Genomic DNA, 25074 nt, shown 5'->3' with positions numbered 1-25074 from the left:
GCTTTTCAAAGGTACATAATTGCGTTGCGAAAGGCAGTCCCCTTTCAGCTGGGCCAGATCGGCAACGCGGATCAGACGCCGGTCTACCTGGATATGCCCTCGGCGCTGACGGTGCATCAAAAAGGCTCCAGGCAAGTTATCGTGCGGTCGACTGGAAACGAAAAAACGCGGGTGACTGTAATGTTATCCTGCACGGCTGACGGTCGCAAGCTGCCACCCTACGTGGTGTTCAAACGAAAGACGCTGCCGAAGGGGGAGAAGTTCCCGAAAAATGTCGTCGTCCGCTGCCAGGACAAGGGGTGGATGGACGAATCGTTAGTCCTTGACTGGATAAAGTCCGTGTGGTGCCGACGGCCCGGAGCACTGCTGGGGCTCCCTTCGATGCTTGTGCTCGACGCGTTTCGGTGTCACCTGGCCGACTCCGTAAAGCGACTGCTGCGCGACTTCCGCACCGAGCTCGTCGTCATCCCGGGAGGGATGACATCACAGCTGCAGCCGCTTGATGTGTGCCTTAATAAGCCATTTAAGGATCATGTCAAGCGCCTGTACGTGGAGTGGATGAGGTCCGGAGAACCAGAAGTGACCCCTGCCGGACGGCTGAAACGGGCCTCGCCAGCGATGCTCTGCTCGTGGATAGTCGAGGCTTGGGCCTGCATTCCAGAGGCGCTCGTTTGCCGCGCCTTCAAAAAGTGCTCCATCTCCAACGCGCTTGATGGCACTGAGGATGATGTGCTGTGGGAGAACATTTCCTACAAGGGAGCTTCGGAAGAGAGTGCGTCCGACGACGACGATGAATGAAATGTCAATAAATGCATTTTTTCCATTTTCCTCGGACTATATTCGGGTGAAAACTTTTTTTCTCACGTTTGCTATCCCCGAATTACACCCCGGACTATATGCGGGTCCGAGCTATATGCGGGTTTTTACGGTATTTGGCCGAATTTTTTTGTTCTCCTGCAGGATTGAAGAAGGCAGTTTTTTCCACCCTAATACATGGGCTGAAGCGTGCCTGATAACATGTAGAATTCGCTTCCAGCATTCCCGAAATGAAGCACATGGAGGAGTTAATAAGTGGTACATAAAATTTTATTCACCCCCGACTTTTACACAATTTCAAAAGAAAAAAGAAGAATATACAATGTGGTTTATACGTGAATCGATAAAGCAACAAATCGAAAATAACTTCAAAATGCATCATAATGCACACAATCACGAAACTAAGCGTATGAAACACGCGTCCTTAAAAACTAAACACAGCAAAAGAAAAGGTACAAAAGCAAACTAGTTGACCAGTTTGCTGCTGCTCTGGTTTACGCATAATGCAGACAATCACGAAACTAACCATATGAAACACGCACCCTTAAAAAGTAAACACGGCAAAAGAAGAGATACGAAAGCAGATTAATTGACTAGCTTGCTGCAGCTCTTGTTTACACTAGTCTATAATTTTTTTCAAAATAACAGTCCTTAATTGTCAGCCGTGTTCTTACTCCGCTCTGGGAGTTTTAAATGCGAGGCATTTCTTAGCGAACCTTTGGCACATTCAGCGTTTTTATTTACGAATCTATCTGCCTAGCCACCTACGCCGAGGTGCTCTCATGATCGCCTCCTTTACTTGGTGCAGACCAAAATCGGCATGGGAGGGTAAGAGGATTGGACGGATATGGCTGTCGTATCATGACATGAATAACGGGAAAATTCTGTCGCGTAGGTCGTCAAACCCTTTCCTCCAGACACGTGTGGCACATAGCCGTTTACCACTGGCCGTGGTGTACGGGTATGCGCCACATGTGATTGACAGTTTATATCTACCCAGGAACCGCGAGAACAGACATTGGTACTTTAAATGCGAGAGCGTTAAGAAAAACTGACATCGGCAGCGTTGACCCGACGAATGGAAAGAATAAATATTAAGATCACAGCAGGAATCTAACCCAAGCATTCTGCGTTTCAGAACGCTTCAGATCGCTTCAGAACTTCTCATGCACTAATTATCACATACAAAAAAAAACTAGGCCCTAAGCAAGGTAAAGAATAATGTCATCCTGTCAACAAGACTTCAAGGATTAAAATAAAAAAAACGGAATCAAAATTTGTGTAGTAGTTGCCAAGATATCTGCTCCACGAGCTGAGCAACATGCCAAAAAACAGTATTGAGAAAACTGCATTTAAAGTTTGGCCTTCTCTAAAACACCTAAAGATTGTGATCTTTGGTTTTTTTTTTTGTTATGATGTTTCGCTTCTTGGACATGTGGCCTTTCTCCAGTGTGCCTTTGTTTTTTCATAACCTTCTTTTTTTGATCTACAAAAAACCAGAATGGATTTCAAACCAAGTTCTCTGTATGAAGGAGTGGTGTGATAGACATGACAGAAAAGAAGATATTGCAATCTAATAAGGCCACATACTGAAATGATTAAACATATTTCTTGTATTTATGCTGTAATTAGCATAATTAAAGGGACCGACAACTGCCCAGAATATGAAATAAGTTGACTCCATTGATGTAAAGATTGTCCGTTGCACTGACTCAAACCAACCTTGTTTTTTTCGTGAGATATGGATTTATATTTTTATTTCTTAATTGAAAGTCGCGAAAAATGACCTGTGGCGCCTCTGGCGGCAAAAACATGAATGAACCGATGAAGACGGCCACGTGACCATTGATTGCTGTCCGCGGTCGACTACTTTTTTGTTAGTATTGAAATATTGTTCGTTTCTTTATATTAAAAGGTATTACTCCATAATAATGTACATATAGGCCTGCATTAGTAGTATCATAGTCCCTCAATAGCTTTTCTGGTCACGAAACTGCCGCCTCAGTTTAATATAGAGCTATCGGCGGCCGCTAGGGGCGCCACAGTAAAAGAAAGGCCACCCAGCGGAGCGGCCGCCGTAGGCGACGCCTGTATTTTTTATTCTCCCGTACGTCGCGGCCGAAAGCCCCACTCTTTTTAGACAATATTTACATTCTATTTTGTTGTAACAACTATGCGAACTAAACCTGGAACTACTGAGAATGTTTTCTTACCGAAGACAAGGCGCATACAAAAAGTAAACAATCTCAAGTTCAGCTGGCGGCTCAATGTGTCAGCAGACGACGCGCATAGACTTTTTGCTACTGCGAAATTTGTCCTTAGCTGTCCCAACAGGCCTCAAAAAAAAAAAAAAAAGAAAGAAACTTTGACGTTACTGTGATGCGCTGTACATAGAATGAGACATCAGCGGCGTTACCATTAAATGCCTGACAACCTGAGCTCACTGTTATTTCCCGAACTTCCGATTGCACACGTGTCGTTCCAGCAGTGGTTGCGGACTAATTTTACGTAACATAAAATGTTCTAGGACGTGAGCTTGCATTTGCCGGTAGTCTGTTCGGAACAGATACATCGGCAGATCGTACCGTCAAGAAACGCTTGCTTGATGGGAAGTGTTGTCGTCTTCAGGGGGGCGATCGGAGATCTGTTCGTTCCGCTTGTTCGTTCTCCTGGGGAAGAACAAGCGCGCTGATTGGCTGAAGCGGGAGATGCCACTCAAGGCCGGGGGCTGTCGCCATTTCTTTTTTTTTTTTCTTGATCTTTTCTTTTTTGGTGACGTCATATCGCGGCATAACGAGTAGGGTGATCGGAGATCTCTGTTCTGCGCCGTTCGTTCTGTACCCATTCTGGCGGCATACGCGATTGGTCGAAGCCGGAAAAAAAACACATCTCTGAGGGCCGTAGCCATTTTTCTTTTTGCTTGATCTTTTATTTTTTGGTGACGTCATACCGCGTCATAACGAGCATGTCGTCTGCTACAAACGAACGGAGCGCGAGACCGCTCGCACGCGTTCTCTCGAGCGAACAAACGGCTTCGCACGGCATGATGCGGCGGTTGCGGCTGCCGCAACAGCTGATTTTGAGAAAATGGCGCTTGCGACCTGTGCTTCTCTTGCGGTTGGAGGTGCGAGATGCGTTTGAAGACATGAGCGAGTGCGGCGTCGCTTTCTGTTCTCGAAACGAACAGTGCGAACAAAATGAACGGGCCTGCCACTGGGCTGTGGTCTTACGCGCAGGGACTTCTTAGTTCAAAAGCGCTACCAGCTACTTCCACGTGTCGTCCCGGTCCTCACTCGTGAACGACGGCCCCAGTGGGCACGACGGCATAGGTATCTCTGGGTGCTCTTTTATAAAAACCCGGGAGCCAAGCCACACATTGCGGTGGGACGACATCTTGAAAAACTGCTCCAACCGCCACTTTTCTCTTTTTTTTTTTTCGCGTGCGCGACTTCACATAGCGAGCGCGTTAGAAAAACTAACACCAATAAATATCAGCGCTCAAACCTATTGCTGTTTCAGAAACTGTTTGAGATTGAAAAGAAAAACAATATCTTTTCGTATAACAACTGTATTTATTAGAAGGCGAGAAACCCTTCGTTTTGAAATATACGGTCCCCTTGCCGAGGACAAACGATGCGCGTCTACTTCCGGAAAGCTCGCCGCTCACCGCTGACGATTGGCAGTCCGCTTCCTCTCGGCGGAAGAGAGCTGCGGACCGCCCACTTTTGTGACGTAACACCGCCAGAACGAACGCGGAACGAACAGAGATCTCCGATCCCCCCCCCCCAGGCCTCGAAAGCTTTGCTAGTTTTCGTGCGTATCAGTTTTCGACACAGTTTTCCAACGCGATTTATGTTGACAATATCGGCGATGGAAACCTCACAGATTAATATATGCCCTTGACTACGCATTGTGTTTCTTAATCTCTATCTCTCACGAGCAGGGTGACGAGGATTGACGCCCATTTGCATTCAGTGCCGTAATTTCTTGGCGAACCAGGACGCTTATTAGGATTGTAATCGCGATCTTTCTTTGAAGGAAATGAATCCGTGCAAATGCTTATGAGAAATGGATAACGTTCGCCTTCACTCAGTATTGGGGTAGAGTAGAGCTCAAAAGACATTCTAAAGGTGTACTGACACAGAAATCTTGCATATTGTTTTTTTTTTTTGTTACATTAAGTAGCTAATGGCCCGTTTGCCACGGCTGAAAATTCCCTTTGCACACGACGGCTTGCGATGTCGTTTCAGTGACGTTAAAACTGTCCGTGGTCGAGACTTTCCATTCGTAAAGTTGGCCGTGGCCGTGGAACACACGAGAAATGACGTTAGGCCTGAGGCGCGGCTTGTCTGTCGACAACGATACGGCGTCACCGTTTATCGTGAAATTGTACACATATACGGTGTCCGATGAATCAAGGTGCCTCGCACACATATGCACATGCTTCGAATCGATGCTGAAGTTGTCCGTTTGTTGCTGCGTTATGGCTCACTTCCAGTCTTGAACTACCCATGAACGCTTGGCATGCAAAACATCGATACATTTTCAGTCGCTGCCCTTGTAGCCGAAACGGCACCTTGGTACGCAGCGCCTAAAAGGCATCGTCACGAGAGCGTGCCGATTCAACTGTACGATACCTGAACTTGGCCCTTATCCAAAACGCAGTCACAGACAGAGAGTACACGTGCAAACTTTCAGCTCACGCCGTCTGCATTTGCGGCGTCTGCGGAATCCACCTGGAGAAGGGTGGCCTCTAAGCGACGGTGGCGCCGCGGCGCGGCAGCTTGTCGCGCCATATCAAGCTCCCCCATAGCGCGACGGCGAAGTTTCGGGACCAGAAAAAGTATTGAAGGACTATGGTAGTATGCATTAAAGTGGCGCTGCCTTCGCGTGACGTAATGATCCCATGCTCGTGAGCGCGTCTTGAGCAACTTTTCAGCGTGCTCATGCAACTGTGCACGCAGTTTCCAGGTCGCTAAGATTTTAGAGCGACATAGTTTTGCTACCTACACTTCGTCTCAGAAATGACGTGCGCTGCTACTCGGTGCGGCCGTGCATATGCACAGTGTGGTGAAATAGTGAAGAAGACGAGGACAGCAGCGAGGAATGCGCCACGTTGCGGACAAAAATGGAGCGCGTGGTGGTGGTGGCGAAGAAAGAAAAGGAAGAAGAAGCAAGGAGAGCTGGCAGAGGGATGGCTTTGTCCCTTGGATACAGCGACGGGAAGATTGCCGATGCCCTGCAGGAGTTTATTAAAGGTTCACAGAGATTTAGGCTATAGAATCAATCTTTCCTCTTGTTCTTCTACTTTTCAAAATTTCTTTACTCTTTTTTATTCAAATTCTCCGCTTCATTGGTTATATGATTTTCTATTTCTATTCTTAATTTTTTTTTTTTCATTTTACTTCTTTCCTCTTAAATAGAAAAAATCTACGCTTTACTTTAACAATTAGATTTTAAAAACTATCCGGTTCTTGGCCAATCCCCCAGCGTGGGTGTGTGCCAAATTATAGGAACTACACTACACTACAGTAGTGGCCACGGAGGCACAGCGTTCGAGAGGCCACGTTCGCGAGGGATACCCGGGACAACCGCTGGGCAGCCTCCTGACGGGTCGCGCTCCTGCGGGCGCTGGTGACCAAGGTGTCCGTGTCCTGCCCGGTACCTGGCCGGTTCCTGCCTGCTTCTTTCCTGCGCTTGCTGGTTCGGATCCGGTCTGCCTGCCTGAACGCGTGGTCCACCACCACTCACCCTGCTGCTCACCTAGCCACGCCGCTACGTCCCGTCTATCTGCTGAGACGGTTGACCGTCGGCCTGCTGTGCTGCAGACGTTTACCCGGGACGTGAGCAGGACGTCAACGAATGTGAGCGCATCACTCTAGGACATTCCACGCGTATTGACCTTGTCGTTTGAAGTGTATTTGGGGGATATCTGTTGTGTGTATTGTCTTCGAAGCTTGTTGCTGCTTGATAATATATGTTGCTTACCAGCCTTATCGTGCACGGGTCCTTCCTTCATTGCACCGTACATGAATCAAAGTGACGGTCCGCACCTTACTCTTTACATTTCTGGCGTCCGCGACAGGACTAAGCTCTCTTAACATCTTTTGAGAGCCTCACTTTGTTCACGTGCGGTGGTTGAAAGATGGATGCCGAAAGACTGATAGGTGTTGGTAAAGAGTTGGGACTCACAGGCAAGGCACTCCAGCAGTGGATAGAGAAGGAACGCGATAGAGAAAGCGAGGAGTACGCGCTAAAGCGTGAGGCAGCTAAAGAAGACCATGAACGAGAGTTGCAGCGGCAAGCTGGAGAACGCCAGTTGCTTGAGCTTCAGCTGCGCGTGCAGGAATTAAAACAAGCTGGTCAAGCAGTCCTCGCCGAACCAACTGATCGTGACACAAGCACTCAAGGGTTTCGAAGCCCGCACAAGCTCATTCCTGCGTTCAACGAAGCCCGCGATGAGCTCGATGCTTACATTCAAAGGTTCGAGCGAGTGGCCACTGACCAGGGATGGCCTAGAGATAAGTGGGGCCTCTCCTTGAGCTTGTGCCTTACGGGGGAAGCTCTGTCGGTAGTCGGACGCATGTCCGCTGAAGATGCGACTGACTTTGTGAAGCTTAAGTCGACATTGCTTCAGAGGTTCCGGTACACAGAGGAGGGCTACCGAGTCAAGTTCCGAGAGGCCAAACCGGAAAATGGCGAAACAGGACGTCAATTTGCCGGCAGATTACTGGGGTATTTCGACCACTGGCAAGAGATGGCGAAAACCGAAAAAACATATGACGCCTTGCGAAACCGGATTGTCTCGGAGCAGTTCTTGCTTCAATGTGACCAGAAGCTCGCTATATTTCTGAAAGAGCGAGGTTGTAAAGACTTGGACAGTTTGGCCGAAACAGCCGATCAGTACCTCGAAGCTCAAGGCCTGACCCACCTGGCGAGAGGTAAAGATGGAACTGCGTGTACGAAGAGTGGGACACCAGCCAAAGAGCCCTCAAGCTCTCAGGGAAAGCCCCACTGCTTCATATGCAACAAGCGAGGACACAAGCCATCAGACTGCTGGTCTAGGTCTACGGGAAGCAAGACAGCGAGCGGCTGGAACGGGAAGAATCCGAAAAGCTTTCCCAAAGATACGAAGGACCGCAACGAGGCTTCGTGTTCTCTTTCACGGCCTGACCAAGCACCGAAAGAAAACAACCACTGCGAACAACACAGCGGTGTTACAAACACGGAAGGTACGAGTCGTGAAAAGATTGGTTCGGGTGCGCATAGCGTCGTTGGACCGAAACGTCGACCAGAAGGAATGCCTACAGCGCAAGGGTGTCTAGAAGGGCAAACCGTAACCGTACTGAGAGATACCGGTTGTGACACTGTCGTGGTAAAGCGCGCACTCGTTCCAACCAATAAGTTCACTGGAGAAACGCGAACTGTCTATTTATTAGACAGTTCCGCCCATTATCTTCCAGAAGCAAGAGTGGAGATTGACTGCCCCTTTTTCAAGGGCACTGTACTTGCCATATGCATGGAGCAACCACTATATGATGTGGTACTGGGCAATATTCACGGTGTTTACCCCTCTCTTGTGCTACCTGAAAACAAAGATGACACCAAGAAGTCGGCCCCTTCTTTCATTGCACCGCACATGAACCAAAGTGACGGTCCGCACCTTACTCTTTACACACAGTTACGTTTTCGATTACTTGGCTTGGCTCATGTATCGAGAGAGTAACGACGCCGGGACAAGCCATCCATGACACAGGCGCAGGCAACCTTGGGCGCAGGCACACACAAAGCTGTACAAATACCGGGAAGATGTATAAAGCCACACATCTCATTGTAACAGCTCGCTATCTTCAAAAATGGTTGGAAAGCTCAAAATAAAGGTGGTTAAGCATAGTTACAGTAACTCCTGCAAAAGCAGAACGACAGCTTTCACAAGGGCTAGCGGCATCACTATCAATTCTCAGCGTTGCTGGAGCAAGCCTCCATGCGTGTTTGGAGCCTTTCAGATCTAAAAATACTGCTTATAAAATAACTACATGCTTTTCGGATAAACCACTGCAGCTACAAACGCTACGAAGGGTGAGCTTCCTGTCACGCCGTAAAAAACTGGGTCGAGAAAAATGTGTTGTCGGTCCCTTTAAGTCTTGCTTATTGATTACAAATGATCATAAAATAATTTTTATAAAGAGAGAGGTTTGTTGTGACAGAAAATGGCTCACACCATGACAGCCGATGCCTCCGTTCCAAATAACAAACAGTTATGGCCAAGACATTAGTGGCACAGGGATTTTTGAGCAGTTTATTCAATGGACGCGAGTCGGGCAGATAAAAATTTGTCCCCCTGCTTCCTACACGTTCTTTTGCCACCCTCGCGTATGAAACGTATTATCGTTCGGCCGATCGCGGCAACGCTTGTCTACGAGGCTTTCATTGTTTCAGAACATTCATAAACGCCTGCAGCGATACCAAGCACGTCTAAATTACATCACTAGTGCTTATTGACAGCACTCTGACCGCGAAGTGCTCGGCCGCGGGGTCCGTGGAGCCGGCGCGTGGTGTGCTTGGTGGCGGCGTTCGGTGACGATGTGCGAATGCGAAGCTACGATGACGAAAAATTTGCGCGCAATATACTTGGTCTCGCATTTTCGGGTGCCGACGCGCGAAATTGGCAGCCCGCGGGTAGCCAGAAGTGGAAAATCGAATAGGCCCATAGCTACCGCTGCTCCGAGCAGTTCGTGGCCGTGGGGTCTGACGAGCTTGGCTGTGGAGTTCACTGCCGATGCGTAAAATGCCCACCCGCGGTTCCAAAGTGCCGGCGAGCGATGTGCTTCTTCGCTTGCGAAGAAGCACATAGCCGCGGGTACGCTAGCGCCAGGGGCGTAGCCAAGGGGGGGTTGGGGGGGTTCAAACCCCCCCCCCGAAATTTTTCAGTTTTGCTTGCGTATATAGGCACGCACACATACAAACGCACGCACGAACATACATAAAGTATGGCTGAACCCCCCCCCCGAAAAAAATTTCTGGCTACGCCCCTGGCTAGCGCGTTGTTGTTGCCCGCAAAGTTCGAGGTGCGTCTCGCCAAACGGCGCCGTGAGCGGAGTTAGGCCTAGCGACGACTCCGAGCAGTAGATGCGCAGGCCGCGGTGCCGGTTGCTTCAAAGTGCGTAATGCGTGGTCGTGAGTACAAAGAGTCGTCCCGCGACAGGGGCGTAGCCACGTTAGGGCACACCGGGCCCGTGCCCCCCCCCCCCCGTCCCCCCCCGAAATTTTTTTTTTGCCATAGCATACAGAGCAGAAAATGACACTCGACCACATCTGCCTGCTCGTCCCCACTGCAGATCAAGGAGGTGCCCCCCCCCCCCCCCGAAGAAAATTTCTGCCTACGCCCCTGTCCCGCGATGGCCTTCGTCACGGTGTCAGAAGTGCTGATAAGCAGAACATCTAACCGCGAATCCGACGCTGAAGTCAACGCTAGAGAGTCGGTCCGTGACGTGCGTTTGCGATGTTCGTTAGGAGCGCGGCGCACCATCGTAATCAGATCAAACTTCCTCTTGCAGCTCCAAACTAAAGCGTAATTATATTCTAAGTGATCGTCGAGCCGTGAATACAGAACAATTGCGAACGTGTCACGAAGTAGCGCCTGGTAGCGCGATTCTCGACAGCCATGAACTCGCGACGCGCAATCGGCAGACGACGATCTCCCGGAGCGAGCATCGGACCAATGGCGAGGCGAGCTGGGGCAACATGGCGGACGCGGCCAATCGGAGGCCTCGGAACGACTCTCAAGTGTTTGCTTTTTGTGCGCTTCTTTCTGAATTGAGGAGCCCGCTGAAGCGGGGAATTTGAACACGGAAAAATGCCCTTTCCGACAAGCCCAAGAAGTTGGTTCGCGGTTGCGCCATCGCGGAGCTACAATTTTTTGAAAATCGCTGTTTTTTTTGCGATTTCCACAATAATTTTCGCCGCCTCGAAGGGCAAAACAAATTTTTCGAAGCACTTCTGGGTGGTTTTCAGTGTAGATATTTTGGAATCAGATAGAAAAAGGGTTCCAGAAACTGAAAATTTGATTTTCAGAAAATCGATTTTTTTGCCGTTTTTCGCGATACGAAAGCCGCGTCCCCCCTTAACAGAAGAGTACAGTTGGGCTGTTCGTCTTACGTGAATTTTTTTTGCATTGAGTCTATGGGAAACCAAACAAATGGTCCCGTGTTGTTCGGTATAAGCGAGAATTCGTCTTAACCGAGTTCGTCTTGACGGGAGTTCACTGTACATGCGCATTTTGAGAAGCCCTAGCGTGCCCAAATTTGGTCAGATTTAAACGGGGTTTTCGGCACTGCATTCATTTTTAGTATATATCGAGGAAATGTTGCGGACAGATATTTTCCTTGGGCTTTCATTTTTTTACAAACCAGAGGCAAATATCCATAAAAATTGTACATTTTAACGTCTCGCCCTTTCTTGTTGTCTCCTGAAGAAAATAGCTTAGTTATCTAAATTTCTTCCACAACATTTCCTCCCTTTTTATTTCCTTATTGTTATGGTATAATTGTCATGCATGTCAAGCCCCTGGTTTCCATTTTACAGGCTTTGAAAGCGCTGTGTGTACTTTCAGTCTGGATTTAAAATTCGCGCCATATTTAAGAGGCGCGACGTGGCTCCACCTGGTAACCCCTATATTCTGCGATCCTACACTCTACCACCAGCCTCTCATATGGCTGTATTCGTGCGCTGCGTAGAAAAGTAAGGGACTTGCTGAGTGAGCTTGAAACAGGCTTCGGTATTTTTTTTGTATCTATTTTTGTGTGTGTGGGGGGGGGGGGGCTGTGCTGCCTCTTTTCCTCCCGAGCGTGTTCCCCGCGACAATGAAGTGGAATGAGAGGCTAATGCAGGTGTGTGACCCAAACACAAAGCAGCGTTTCTTCGGCGTCAGCATCGGGACAGTGTTTTGGCTACCAGCACTTCATATAAGCAGGGTGCCGAGAGGTCCTTGGTGCTCAGGAAACTGCCCCATGTCCATAGCTAATCGTCCTATTGAGCGCTCGGTTGCAAGGGGGACAGTGGCGGCATCTGCAGCATAGACTAGCCAAGAGGCTCATGTGCTTTCGCTCAGTTCTGTCGGTCAGGAATACGCAGAAGCGTGACATCGTGGCTGTTTAGAAACGTCATAGGCAAGCAGGCAAATCTCGCGGCAGTGAGATCGGCTGCCGCGAACTGCTTTTTCAAGGCGCCAAATACACATGCGTAGATCAGAACAAGCTTTGTTCATTGGAAAGAAAACATTATTTGATGTTGAGCGGCCACTGTCAAGTGTATGACTGGACACATGCCTTTCACAACGTGGCAACTCGGGGAGATGGTGCTGGCTCATGCCTCGCCAAGTTACCCGGTCTTCATGCTTGACCACCTTAGATGTAATGGGCCTTTTTCAGGAGGGTAGTCTGCGCATGCGCGACGGCGGTGACGACACGCGCGCCATGTTTTTTGAGGGTCACAGCGTGGCGACAGGAGCGGACTAAGCGCCACCTGGCGTGGAAGATTTGCAAATTTTCCCGAAAAATACCAAGCCTCCGAGAATATCTACCGGCACGCGGTGGGTAACTTCGGAGGCCATGGACCCTCAGTTTCGATTTCAGCGATCTCCACTAGAGGCGCTCTTCAGACCTGAAAAAGGCCTTTTTCAGGAGGCCTTTTTCAGGAGGCCTTTTTCAGGAGGGTAGTCTGCGCATGCGCGACGGCGGTGACGACACGCGCGCCGTGTTTTTTGAGGGTCACAGCGTGGCGACAGGAGCGGACTGAGCGCCACCTGGCGTGGAAGATTTGCAAATTTTCCCGAAAAATACCAGGCCTCCGAGAATATCTACCGGCACGCGGTGGGTAACTTCGGAGGCCATGGACCCTCAGTTTCGATTTCAGCGATCTCCACTAGAGGCGCTCTTCAGACCTGAAAAAGGCCCATTTCTAAACAGTTTTATACTTCATTTTGTATCCTTGATAAACATTATCCTCGCGTTTTTCTTTTAGGCCAAACGTGCTATGTATATCTATATATATATATATATATATATATATATATATATATATATATATATATATATATATTCCACGCATTACTACGAATCTTTTTTGTGCCACCGAACATTAGGTTCTAGTACACACAGAGTTTAAATTAGTTTGTTTTCTTGAATTCTAAAACAAGGAGCCAGTGTATAAATGAACGCCTAAGAGAACACCAGCTGTCGATAAAGAACGGACAAGGATCTAATTTGCCTCTTCACTGCAGCGCATGCTGTCGGCTGCCTGTGGCAAACCGTGTCAGCCTCTGCTGTCGACAACGAGAATCATGAGGCGTAGTCAGAACCAATTGGCACGTGAGCTGGCTGAGGCTTTCTTCATCACGAAAAGAAGAGACATTTGCCTCAGTGATACTTCCATAAGATTGTACGATAATGAAAGCTGGTTGCTCTCATGCGCGTAAATGAATTTGTGGTTTGTGTCGTATAAATATCCGTTTTATGTTCAATAAAATCCAGTCGCGAGTCTCATTTCCTTCCTTGTTCCCTTCCTTGTCTGTGTTTCCTTTGCGCAGCAACATGCATTATTGATGCCATCTCTCGTGCGTGTTCCACGCGACAGTGTTGTGGTATGCGTGGCTAATTCAGGCGTGTCGCCCAAACACAATGCACTGTTTCTATGGCGTCTCGACAACGTTTCGGCTACCAGCTCTTTCTCTAAGCAGTTGGCGAGAGATCCTTGGTGCTCAAAGATTTTTCCCTACCCGTAGCTAATCGTCCTATTCGGCACCCGCGGAGATCTGATGTGGTGGCAAAACTAACAGCGGCGGCACCTGCAGCAGAGACTTGAATGCTTTTGCTGCCTTGAGCAGGCAAATGGATAAAAAAGCGCGATCGGCTACCGCGAACTGGTTCTTCAAGGCACCAACGGCACATGCGTAGATCAAAACAAGCTTTGTTTTTTGGAAAGAAAACATTCACTGACAAGCGTATGACTCGACACGTGCTCTTTTCACAACGTAACAACTTGGGGTGATAGTGCTGGGACATTCCTTGGGAACTGACCCCGTCTTCGCGTTCGACCACCTTTGATGTAATTTTTAAACATTATCCGTGCTTGTATGTAGCGAACTTTTTTCCGTTTGCCATCTTAAATTTCCAAACGCTAACCTAAAGCGTGCTGTATGTAATATATAAATCTGGGAGAAGCGCACAATATAACAAGTATAATAAAACAGTAGAAGCATACAAATCTTTTATTTTGAATTTTCTTACAACGATAATGTTCTCTAAGTAGCCATTCCATCTAATCACCAAAGTTGTCTAGATGGCACAGAAGCAGATCAAAGTGTCCCCGAGAGAAAACAACGTAAGGCATGCCCGAAGAAAAGAATTTTTTTACGAAAGTTGCTTTTTACGGCATAGTCAGTTGTGAATCGCGATAAGAGGGTTCTGCGTAAAAATAATAAATCTAGTACTTTGTAACTGCCAATTAATTACATTTCATTCATGAAGTTGGAGGGGGCACCAGAACTAATCTGGTGTCACCGTTTCTTGCTCCGCGCGTTCGAGCAACAGTTCACCCTGCGTCTCAACCAGTTTGTTCACAAAGATGGCGGCCACGGTGACGTCAATGCAAGCTATGTATTCCATAGCTTCTGACAATAAGCTTAAGAGAACTGTGAAGAGAGGTCACTACCCATTGTTTGGGTTACTGCTTTGGGGATACGGAGAAGTTGGAGGGAAAGGCTTACACCGCAACAGTACGGGGAGGACAAAGCGGCAAAACCCCTCCATCGCATTTGCTACGGCTATGCTGGCGGAAAACATAGGAGCGTTCACCCTTTTTTGAGGCATTCCTGGGCAAGTTTCAAACAGCACTACTTATCGCGCTCGGAATGACCTTTTCGCACGCTTTCATGACCTGGTGAGATTTACACGCCTAGAGTGTACTCTAAATGACCTCCTTTTTGTGGTGTGTAAGTGCTGCCATCTATGGACACAAAAAGTTCAAATCTTAGTTGCTTTGGAGCTGGTGAGCCCTCTTAACCCCTTAAGTGCTTTATTTTTTTGAAAATTTCCCAACCAAAAGTGCCTATTTTTTTTATTGCTGATTTCGAATCTGATTGTACTAAAAAATAGCTAGTCGATATTAAAAAAATATTTGGACCACATACTTAGTCAAATCAAAACACGGAATAACGCAAGGGGGCCTGTTGCAGCTCCTGCACCAAAAGCGAGTTTCCTTTCTCAATTTTTTTCCCGTTTTCTCCTCGCTTCCGAGAGCAAACGAAGCACATTTGAAGAAACTGCTGAATATATTCCATAAGGTCATCTGGCAATGACAAGTTGAAAGTCTTGTCTGGAATGACCAAGAATGGAAAGCGAGGAGGCTTCACAGGAAGATTGTCCGCATCAAGCAGGATCCACTGGCGAGCACTCGCGATGTTCGCTTCCGAGCTGTTTTCATCATCACCGGAGGAGATGCTCAATTCACCGCCTTCGCTGTCTTCACTTCCGGACACAAGATAAACATCTGTATCCGAATGATCATCACTCGAAGAAGATGAGGAAAACGAAAAGCCTCTTTTCATGTTGACGAGCCAGTTATGCATAGGTGCCCGCCACCGCAAGCCATCTTTTCATACAAAAACCGCGCTCTTTCTGCAGGAGAAAAATAAATTGCCAAGTAAATGCTGCCATCTGGTGGATTACACGCAATCTAAGCTGTAGAAGAGCGCCTCTTGCCCTGAACGCTAGAGGGGAGTACCTCTTCCGCTAGGACGAGCTTTGCTCGTCCAAAGCAGTTTGGGGACAGTTTGGGCAGGACGAGCTCTGCTCGTCCAAAGCAGTTAAGGGGTTAAAGAGCACAAGATGATCAAATTTTCCGGAGCCCTCTTCTACGGCGTCTCTCATAGTCTTAGTCCATTAGGATGGGGGTCTCGAATTTGCACCGCAGTGCTGCGACCCTGCGAATGATGGAGTCCGAAAGTAATGTATGCAAAATTCATGCAACGTATGCAAGAATCTTTATATCGCAATGTATGTAAATATGAAAAGGAAGCTATTTCTCGCTTGGTTATACTTTTTCTTAGTATTTTTTCTATGTCCATTTTTATTATCTTCTTTTTTTCTTTCTGCCTTTCTCTCTCTATTTTCCTCCTCCTCACCCTGACTTCGTTTGCCCACCCCCTTGTTACACTGTACTATACAAGGCTCTGCTCTGCTGTGGTTTGATAGCGTGCCTAGATAGCCGAGTGGTTAAGATGCTCGCTTTTGGATCGTAGATACGCGGGTTCGAATCTCGCCTCGTGAAGACTTTTTTTAAACAATGAAGCTATTTATCAAATCGTTCCTTGTCCGGTGAACCAAAAAAACTATCATCATAAACGGGTGTGTGCCTCAGAATTTGGGTAAATCCGACTACTCGCCACTGGTCCACTAAAAATGAAAAAGGCAACAGTTAGCGCAACAAAAAGAATGAAAGAGAGAAAGAGACAGAAAGGAACAAAGAGAGAGAAAATAAAAGCATAGCATAGCCTTAAATAGTATAGCACACTAAGGGGGTGGGAAAGGGCAGTGAGGATGAGGAGGAAGAAAAACACACGGAAAGACATAGAAAAGAAATAGAAAGAAATACACCAAAAAAAGATAGAAAAAAACAGAGCAATACAGAAACAGAGAAATATAGACAAAGAACAAGAGAGAGAAAAGCTAGAAAGAAGCGAGAAACAGAGGGAGAGAGAGAAATAGAAAGATAGAAAGAGCGACGAAGAGAAAGAAATAGATAATGAGAGAAAGAAATAAAAAAACAGTGATAAAAAGAGATAAAAACCACAAAGAGATACAAATAGAAAGACCGAGAAACAGAAATAAATAGATGATGAGAGAAAGAAAGAAAAAGAAAGAAACTGATAAACATATAGAATACAGGCTCCCTAGGCTTGCAGCTAATAATGTTATTTTCTAGGAAGCTCGTCTGCCAACATTGCTTTGTCGATTCGGCATATTACCGCTACAAAAATTTCTAAAATTTTAAAGCTTACCCGTAAGAAGATATGAATGTCTTTATCTGTGACCCAGACTTCTTATTTCTTGATCATTGGCCACGGTTTCACACACAACAAATCATGTTTGTACAGAAGAAACCGGAAATTATAAATGTGGATATTACGGAGGTAATTGTAACTAATAGCTAAAATCAGAATTTCATGATAGCACATGATTAGATTTTTCCTCCAAAATTCAAATTTCAAATTTTGCAAATTCTTAAAGAACCGGTTAGAAAATTACTTCGTACATGCACAAACACTTAACATAATAGCCACAGGTCCGTGAATGGTGAAAGGGCATGCGCAGGAGTTGTCTGCCATTCTCTTGGCTGGTCATTCGCCGCGAGGTTACCAGATTTCACTCCGGTTTTTGAAGCTCAGCTCATGGCTACTGTCACGGCGCTGCGAAAGCTTCTGACGGACGACAACAGTGCGGTCATAAGATTCCTTTTTGGTATGCACAGCTCTTGCAGTTTCACATAACTCACGAGCCCTAAATACGTTACGATCATTAGTTGCCCCTCAGCTGAAACACCTAAAATTGTCGTGGATTACAGGTCACTGTGGGTTAAAATTAAATAAAATGACTGATTCTTTAGTACAAGCATTGCTGGATGGCCCAGTAATTAAGGAACTTCCAGTATGTTTCCACGATAGGACACGCATATAAGCACGAAGGAGTTGTATGTCTGGAGTGCAACCGCTTTTGGCTGGCTTTCTTTTACGCGTACGGCCATAGCACAGTTCCCGCTAAGACATTTCGATGACAAGCAACCTATATGGGAAGCTCGCAACCCTGTCGCAGTTTCACTGCATTAAGAAACGGGCCTGTACCGTGTTTGCAGAGCTAGGCCGTACTGAAGATATATCAATCTGAGATACTATCTTGAATTTTCGCGGGTGAATTCGCGTTACGTTGGTGTGCTGCGCACTAATCTTTTGGGCAGTCTTCTTCCCCGACTTTTAACAATGCCTTCCTTGTTTCCTGTTTTCAGCACACTGCTGTCTTGCCGACCTTGTCGGCGTGTTTTTCATGGTGGAGCTACCGCTTGTATTGGACGGTGATGCTAAGCGCAAGCTTCATCACTAAGGTCTGGATGATGGTGGACGTTGTCACGACTATACCGAACACTCCAGTGGACGGGCCTGAACCTGTACCAGAAACCTTTGTACCGACAGCCGTGTGGATAGTGTTGTCATTTGTGGGAACAGCATCCGACTGCTTCATCGGCGCTCTCCCATACTTTGACGCCCAGTGCTGCCTCTCCACGCACGCTGGGATCGTTACCGTTGCGGCCGCACTGGTGACCTGTGGCATCTACAGTGCGGACTCCCTCGTCAATAAGATCTTTGGTCCGAACCTGCCGGTGAGTTTAATATTCTACCGTGCTGGTTCTTTGGTTCTTTTCGGAGGTTCAACGTCCCAATGCATGTGCATGTTATTAGAGACGCAGTAGCGGAGGGCTGCGGATAATTTTAATTAACTGGGGCTCTTTAAAGAGGTGCTGACACCAGTTTTCGAAGCGGAGTTTACTCTGTCTTACGAGTCACCTGTATACAGAGATGGCCCTGAGCAATCAGGAAGCACAGTAAATGCTAAGGTATCTTATTTTGATATGGCTTTGAATGAAATCAACACTAGTATGACTATTTGTGATGACGTCAGGGAAAAAATTTCCGCTAGGGCATCACCAAAAACATCCGCTTTTGCGTCACTAACGTAGGCATGCAGCGAAACGTCACGATATCTTGAGCGAGCATGTGACGGAAAGCCCGCACTGTATAGTGACGTCAGCATACAGTACCAACTGAAATTAGCGTTTCAAATTAGTTTTGTACTTAAGAATTAGTTATTGCCCATAGTGTACCGCACAAATGTTTCGGAACTACTTGAATCGGTTGAATTTCGGACGTCAAGAAAATTTACCTATAGTGTTTTCTGTTGATGTGGAGCAGGCCCATTACCAGATGGAGTGGATACGGCTGCCCAGCAGTAGCCGTTCTCATGGTCTTGGCCGTGGTCTGCCGCGAACTGTTCTAGTTGGGGGCTGCGTTGTACGGGGGCCTGGGCGCATTTGCTGCATTCCGTAAGTGAAAGCCATTTTCTCATTTCCCGTATCTTTTTTCCTTCAAACTGTTATTCTGTGTTTTGATTTCACTGAACACAAAGAAAGTGCGCAGGAACCATCGATGAGGATTGTCAGGGTGAGCAGATGACACGAGGTCTTTAAGAACGCTTTTATATTTTTCAGAATTGTGACAACGCAGCACGTAATTTTGCATTATATCTTAGCATCGACATCTTGAGGCATACTAATTTATCGGCGTGACTACAGTGGACTCTCAGTAAACGGAAATCTCTTAAACGGAATTGCTGCTTAAATGGAACAACTGCCTTTAGCATGATTGGTTTCATACCTGAATGTTTCAACCCAGTTCATCTCTCAGTAAATGAAACTCTTGTTAAACGGAACATATTTTCCGGGTCCCTTCAGGTTCCGTTTAATGAGCGTCTACTGTATATACATTGATTTAAATGCTCCACAACAGTGCAAGGGATCGACAACCGGCCAGATCGTGTTGTTAGGTCCCGATGGAAATGAAAGGACGCTGAATTATATTGACATAATCAAACACCATTTCTAGGATGTGACTAATACAGTAAAAGCTCGTTAATTCGACTCTCGTTAATTCGGAAAATCGGTTAATTCGGACACGTCATCTGGTCCCTGTAAATACACGCATCACTCTATGAGACTGGGCGCTCGTTATTTCGGACAGATTTGACCGCAAATCGGATAATTCGGCGACTTTCGGGCCGCTGGCGAGGCTCGAAAACGAAAAAAGAACAATTCAGAACAAAAGTGAAGCTCAAACGCAGCATCGCCATGGACATCAATTATCGACTTGGCTTGGATTGAGACTGGTTCAACGCCTTTTTTTCGCGTGTGGGTTTTGTTCCTTTGTTCCCGTTGGTGTGCTGCATCGTTGATCGCCGATTTATCAAGGAACGATTCAGTACGGCTCCTTTAGCTTGATCGTTGCTGGTGCTTTTGTGCTGACTTCTCATGCGACCGCACTCTCCGCCGATGGCAACGCCGGCGAAGCGGCCCAAGTACGAGGCCACGGACTTCACCACCAAAGCAGAAATTTTGCGTGCTCTGAATAACGGGCTCTCCTGACAAGAAGTGATGAAGAGTGATGAAAGGGGATCCTTCAATCGGCGGCAGGAAGCAAGGAACGAGCAACCGTACTTTTATCCCCCAACGTGACGGGAACAGAGCGCTTGCCGCTTCTCGTTATCGGAAAGGTTCAAAAGCCCGCTGCTTTAAGAACATCAACAATATTCCCGTGGATTACCGTGCCAACCGAAAAACGTGGATGACGGGTGAAACTTTTGCGGTACTGCAGACATCATGCGAGCTGCTGAGCACCTTGAAGGGCTCAGAAAAATTGTGTCCGCGCGAATTTCTGCTCGAAAACAGACAAGCATCCGCGATTACTTTGTTAAGTAAAGGTATGTTGAAAAAACTCGTGCATTTATTGTGTTTATTTCGGCCATTCGATAATTCGGACATTCGGTTAATTCGGACATTTTTCCCGGTCCCTAGAAATCCGAATTAACGAGCTTTTACTGTATTTACATTTTTTAATTGCGCTTAGAAGTTAGGGAAAGCCGGTATGTCATGCAGCCTAGCGGAGGAACCTTGATGCTGCAAGATGAAGTCGTTTCGTTTTGCTGCACGCAGTCTGATGATTGTACGCGTGACAAACTAAGTGCTCAGAATTAGAGCACGTATATTTTATCATTCTTTTTATTTTTATTCTGTGCTGCTTACGAGGTAAAATGAGTTGACACTGAGCTGAGGCGTTCCCTTCGCGGCAACCGCTGATGCAACGGAGCCTGCGGCGCATGCGCTCTGAGTTTCCTGCTCCCTCCCCTCCTCCCCACCGCATCGGCCGCATCGGAGTATACGTACCACGCTAGATTGCGAGCGATGTGATCACAGAATTACAATCTTAAGAAAAAAATGGAGTATTCGGGGAGTATTTCTGCCACATAACTATAACCGTCATCTACTATTCGTACTTTCCTTGCGTTATCACCGTGGTCCCGCGGTGATATCGGTGATCCTGCTAGTATCAGCGTGACACAGCATTGCTGGTAGAAAAGTGGCGAGAGCAGGGTTTTCAAGCAAGCAAACGCGAGCAAGCCAGATGGTTGTGTGGCATAACTGCTACTCAAACACTCGACTTTTTTAAATAATTACAATTATACCGACCACGGTGGTCTAGTGGTTATGGTGCTCGACTGCTGACCCGCAGGTCGCGGTATCAAATCCCGGCCGCGGCGGCCGCATTTTTGATGAAGGTGAAAATGCTTGAGGCCTGTGTACTTAGATTTAAGTGCACGTTAAAGAACACTAGATGGCCAAAATTTCCGGAGCCCTCCACTGCGGCCCCTCTCGTAATGAAATCGTAGTTTTGGGACGGCAAACTCCAACAATTATTATTATGAGGATCAAGCAGCACGTGATCACTTGCGAGAAACAACTTGTAATCAGAGATAAAACCCGCCAGTAGCTTTCCAGAATCATTGAAGCACCATCATCATGGTGTACTATTACTCGTTTAGGACAGGGGTTCTGAAACTCTTTAGCCTGCGTGTGTTTTAAGTCACTTAGTAGAGTACCCGTATAGGCTAGCCGGTATATATTCATTGCAACATTATTTCGCATCATTTGAGGATGTGATGTCGTCGTCAAGCACCCGGCGCGGTACACGCCAAACACCACCGCGGGTTCGAGCACTGGGAGCTTCATGCAGGCTGCCGCGTCCTCGTTCGTCCCGCGCCCTTGTACTGTTCGAACTGCTGCGCGCGAGAACTCAACCCGTCACCGCGAAGGCACGGCGAGCCATCGCGCGCAGCGAGAGAGACCCTAGGCGACACTCTCCAAATCAGTAATTTATTACTGGGATTATAAAGAAATCAATAATTCGATACAGCCAATCGTACGAAACAATTACACAGCTAGGACACCAATTAGCTAATACAAGTTACCAAATGTGGCCGCGAATGGCACACCTATAAAACCAAGCAAACAAAGAACCAGGTTTGGAGAGCTGACCTACCCTTCGGCCAGCGCTCCCGCGATCTCGCACCCCATAGCAGAAGAAACACTTAAAAGGAACATACGGTGCACGATCGCGAGGCGCTGCCTCGGTACTTCGAGACCGCGGAGGGTAGCGCGCGCCCGCTGAGGCCGGAGCCCCGACAAAACGACGTAACCGCCGGCCGGCGACGACGAACAAAGAACAAAGGATCGCCGCCGGCCGGAGCGGCCAAAACGCGTACGCACCCTTCGAGGTCCCCAAGTGGTCTCTCCCGAACCTCGTCGCGCGCCCCCGCTCCTAGGGCGAGCGCGAGCAAGGTCCAAATCCCACCAAAATTGGGCCAATCGGCCACCGTGTTTAACCTTCGAGGGCAGGGTGGCAGCAAAGTGACGGCAATTTATGACCAGCTGCCACCCGTCGGGTCGAGAGGAGAGGGACACAAGAATTCTCCAAGGGAAGATGGCGTCGAGCCACTGGCGCGGACGCCTGAATTCCCACAAGGACAAATAAAAAATAAATGCTTAGAGGACAAATGAAAGATTCCGGGTGCCGCTGCGTTGCATCTATATATAATGGAGGGCCTAAAAATATATTTCTCTATTTTACGAACTTCACATATTAACAAAATACACAATTTGAGTGCAGTCATCGCTTCGTTAAAGTGAGTTTCAACTATATATATATACAGGGTGTCCCAGCTATCTTTAGCCAAGGTTTAAAAATTACAATATTAGAGGCAGGCGAGTGAAATCAGTTGCAAATTGCTGACAGCCACCTTGCGCGCTACAGAATTTTTTTTTGTTTTGTAATTAACTAATTTGTTAATTAGGACGATTTAACTAATTTGCTAAATATTGACTTTAGGCAAGAAATCCTGATTGCAATGTTCGACAGCGTCCTCAGAAACCCCAACTGCATTATTTGTGATAAAGAAAGTCTCACGTATACCAGTTTTTCCAAGCTGCAAAGAAAGCCCGCGAAATACAAAAAGAACCACGTGACTAGCGCGCTCGCGCGCCGCGAGAATGCTGCCCTCAGCCGAGGTTTGAACGAACGAACATCACCTGCGGCCGGGACTCGCCGGCTCCGTTGAAGCGGTAGGCCTATAAGTGGGCGGTGGTTTCTTGGCCCGTTGCCAGCCAGCTGCGCGCGTGACGGTGCAAGTTGTAGCGAGCGCGAGCCAAGAAACCACCTTTAACTTATCGGCCTACCGCTGCAACGGAGACGCCGAGTCGCGGCCGCAGCTGATTTCGTTCGCTCAAACCACGGCTGAGGGCAGCATTCTTGCGGCGTGCGAGCGCGCTAGTCACGTGGTTCTTTTTGTATTTCGCGGGCTTTCTTTGCAGCTTGGAAAAAATGGTATACGTGAGACTTTCTTTATCACAAATAATGCAGTTGGGGTTTCTGAGGACGCTCTCGACCTTTGCAAGCAGCATTTCTTGCCTAAAGTCAATATTTAGCAATTTAGTTAAATCGACCTAATTAACAAATTAGTTAATTACAAAACAAAAAATTGTCTGTAGTGCGCAAGATGGCTATCAGCAATTTGCAAGTCATTTCACTCGCCTGCCTCTAATATTGTATTTTTTAAACCTTGGCTAAAGATAGCTGGGACACCCTGTATACATACATATACATACAGTTGTTTGGAAGTATTGCTGTATTTCATTAGTCTGTGCGAGCTGTTCTCTTACTCTGCGAATCTTTCACAATGGTTCCTGCGAATGTTCTCATTAACGCTAACCCAAAATATTGAAAATCAAGAATGGAAATATAAGCAGTGGAAATACATTTTTTATTCGTCCCTTGACTAATCTCTAAAAATCTTTTTCTTCTTTTGCAGTTCATCTTGCGTTTGCGTGCTGCGAAATCGCCTTCAGCCTTTGCAACGCCGTGTTCTACGTGTCCTACACGTTGCCCATTCTGTGGGTGTCTTGGTGGAATCAGTAGATGTCCAGCCATATTCACCTCATTTATTTATTTATTTATTTATTTAATGTTATTTATTTATTTAAAGTTTATTGTAGCTTAAGAACTGGCTTGTTTGTTCCTTCCTTTGATGCACACACACAGTGTCTTTGTATTACAGTCGAACCTCGATATATCGAACGGGACGGCGATCGCAAAATAGTTCGATATATCCAGAATTCTATGTAAAAAGTCACGTAAAAAATGCGTCAAGAACTTGTGGAAAACAACCAACGAACCAGTCGTGGTGCAGTAAATACTCACTTGAAGATTCAAACAAAGTATTTATTGTGTTTGCTTAAAATACTGAAAAAGAGTAGCCTGCTTTTTGTTGGCAGTGGCGTGCTTGACGACTGCGTCCTCAACATAGTCCAGGCGATCCACAAGTGAAAGGCCGGTGCCTTCAATCGTGCTGCAGTGGCGGCGCACAAGGGCCAAAGCGGCTACGACCTCAGCTGATGTCGGGAGCGGGGCACCATCAGCGCTTGCGGGATCCACCTCGGCAGCATCTTCATTCGGCTGCTCAGCGGTAGCTTCGGCGACGATCTCTACATCCGTTAGCTCCGCCGTTGTACCAGTGCTGTCGTCACCTCCAACGAAGTCTTCGATGCACATGCTTTGCGGCTCCGCACCAACAAAGCTCTCCGGCTTGCTCCACGTTTCGGCGAGCTCGCTTTCTTCATCTGCGCATGCCAACCCAGCTTCCTCGGATTCTTCCACTGATGCCTCGTCAGTGCGGCCACCGAAGCCCGCATGCCGAAAGCAGTTGGCTATCGTCGACTGCTTGACGTTTTCCCTTGACGCTTTGAGCATTTGGATGGCACCCAAAAGATCATTCTTCAGATCTTGGCCCATCCGGAGTTTTACAAGCAAAATGTAGATAGACTTAAATGTGCGGATAATGCCCTGGTCCAACGGTTCGAGCTTTGAAGTGGTGTTGGGCGGCAGAAATACCACTTCGATGTTGCTCAGCTGGGCATCGGTGTGGTGTGCCGTGCAGTTATCGACGATAAGGCATACCTTCCGTCCCTGACGCACCAGTTCCGAATCCCACGCCTTCAGCCACTTGAGGAAAATATCCCTCGTCATCCACGACTTCTTATTCCAGGCAT

General features: G+C 47.3%; 1 protein-coding gene across 1 annotated transcript; it reads left to right on the top strand.

Annotated features, from left to right (window-relative positions):
* The first annotated feature begins 6311 nt into the window (after window positions 1–6311).
* LOC119400940 (uncharacterized) lies at window positions 6312–24763 on the top strand. Its single transcript, XM_037667821.2, has 4 exons — window positions 6312–6680; window positions 17875–18246; window positions 18836–18966; window positions 23838–24763. The coding sequence occupies exons 2-4, from the start codon at window positions 17944–17946 to the stop codon at window positions 23989–23991; spliced, it is 588 nt and encodes a 195-aa protein (XP_037523749.1). The 5' UTR covers window positions 6312–6680; window positions 17875–17943; the 3' UTR covers window positions 23992–24763.
* Window positions 24764–25074: the final 311 nt, after the last annotated feature.

Source organism: Rhipicephalus sanguineus, chromosome 7, assembly GCF_013339695.2.
Source record: "Rhipicephalus sanguineus isolate Rsan-2018 chromosome 7, BIME_Rsan_1.4, whole genome shotgun sequence".
NCBI classification, from domain to species: Eukaryota; Metazoa; Arthropoda; class Arachnida; order Ixodida; family Ixodidae; genus Rhipicephalus; species Rhipicephalus sanguineus.
This window is presented reverse-complemented; position numbering and strand designations above follow the sequence as displayed.

What these genes read in the sequence shown, in the direction of transcription:
- LOC119400940 (XM_037667821.2), top strand. Translation starts at nt 17,944, where the DNA reads ATGCTAAGCGCAAGCTTCATCACTAAGGTCTGGATGATGGTGGACGTT. An exon ending in TCTTTGGTCCGAACCTGCCG is followed by an intron (nt 18,247 to 18,835) that starts GTGAGTTTAATA and finishes GATGTGGAGCAG; the next exon opens with GCCCATTACCAGATGGAGTG. An exon ending in GGGCGCATTTGCTGCATTCC is followed by an intron (nt 18,967 to 23,837) that starts GTAAGTGAAAGC and finishes CTTCTTTTGCAG; the next exon opens with TTCATCTTGCGTTTGCGTGC.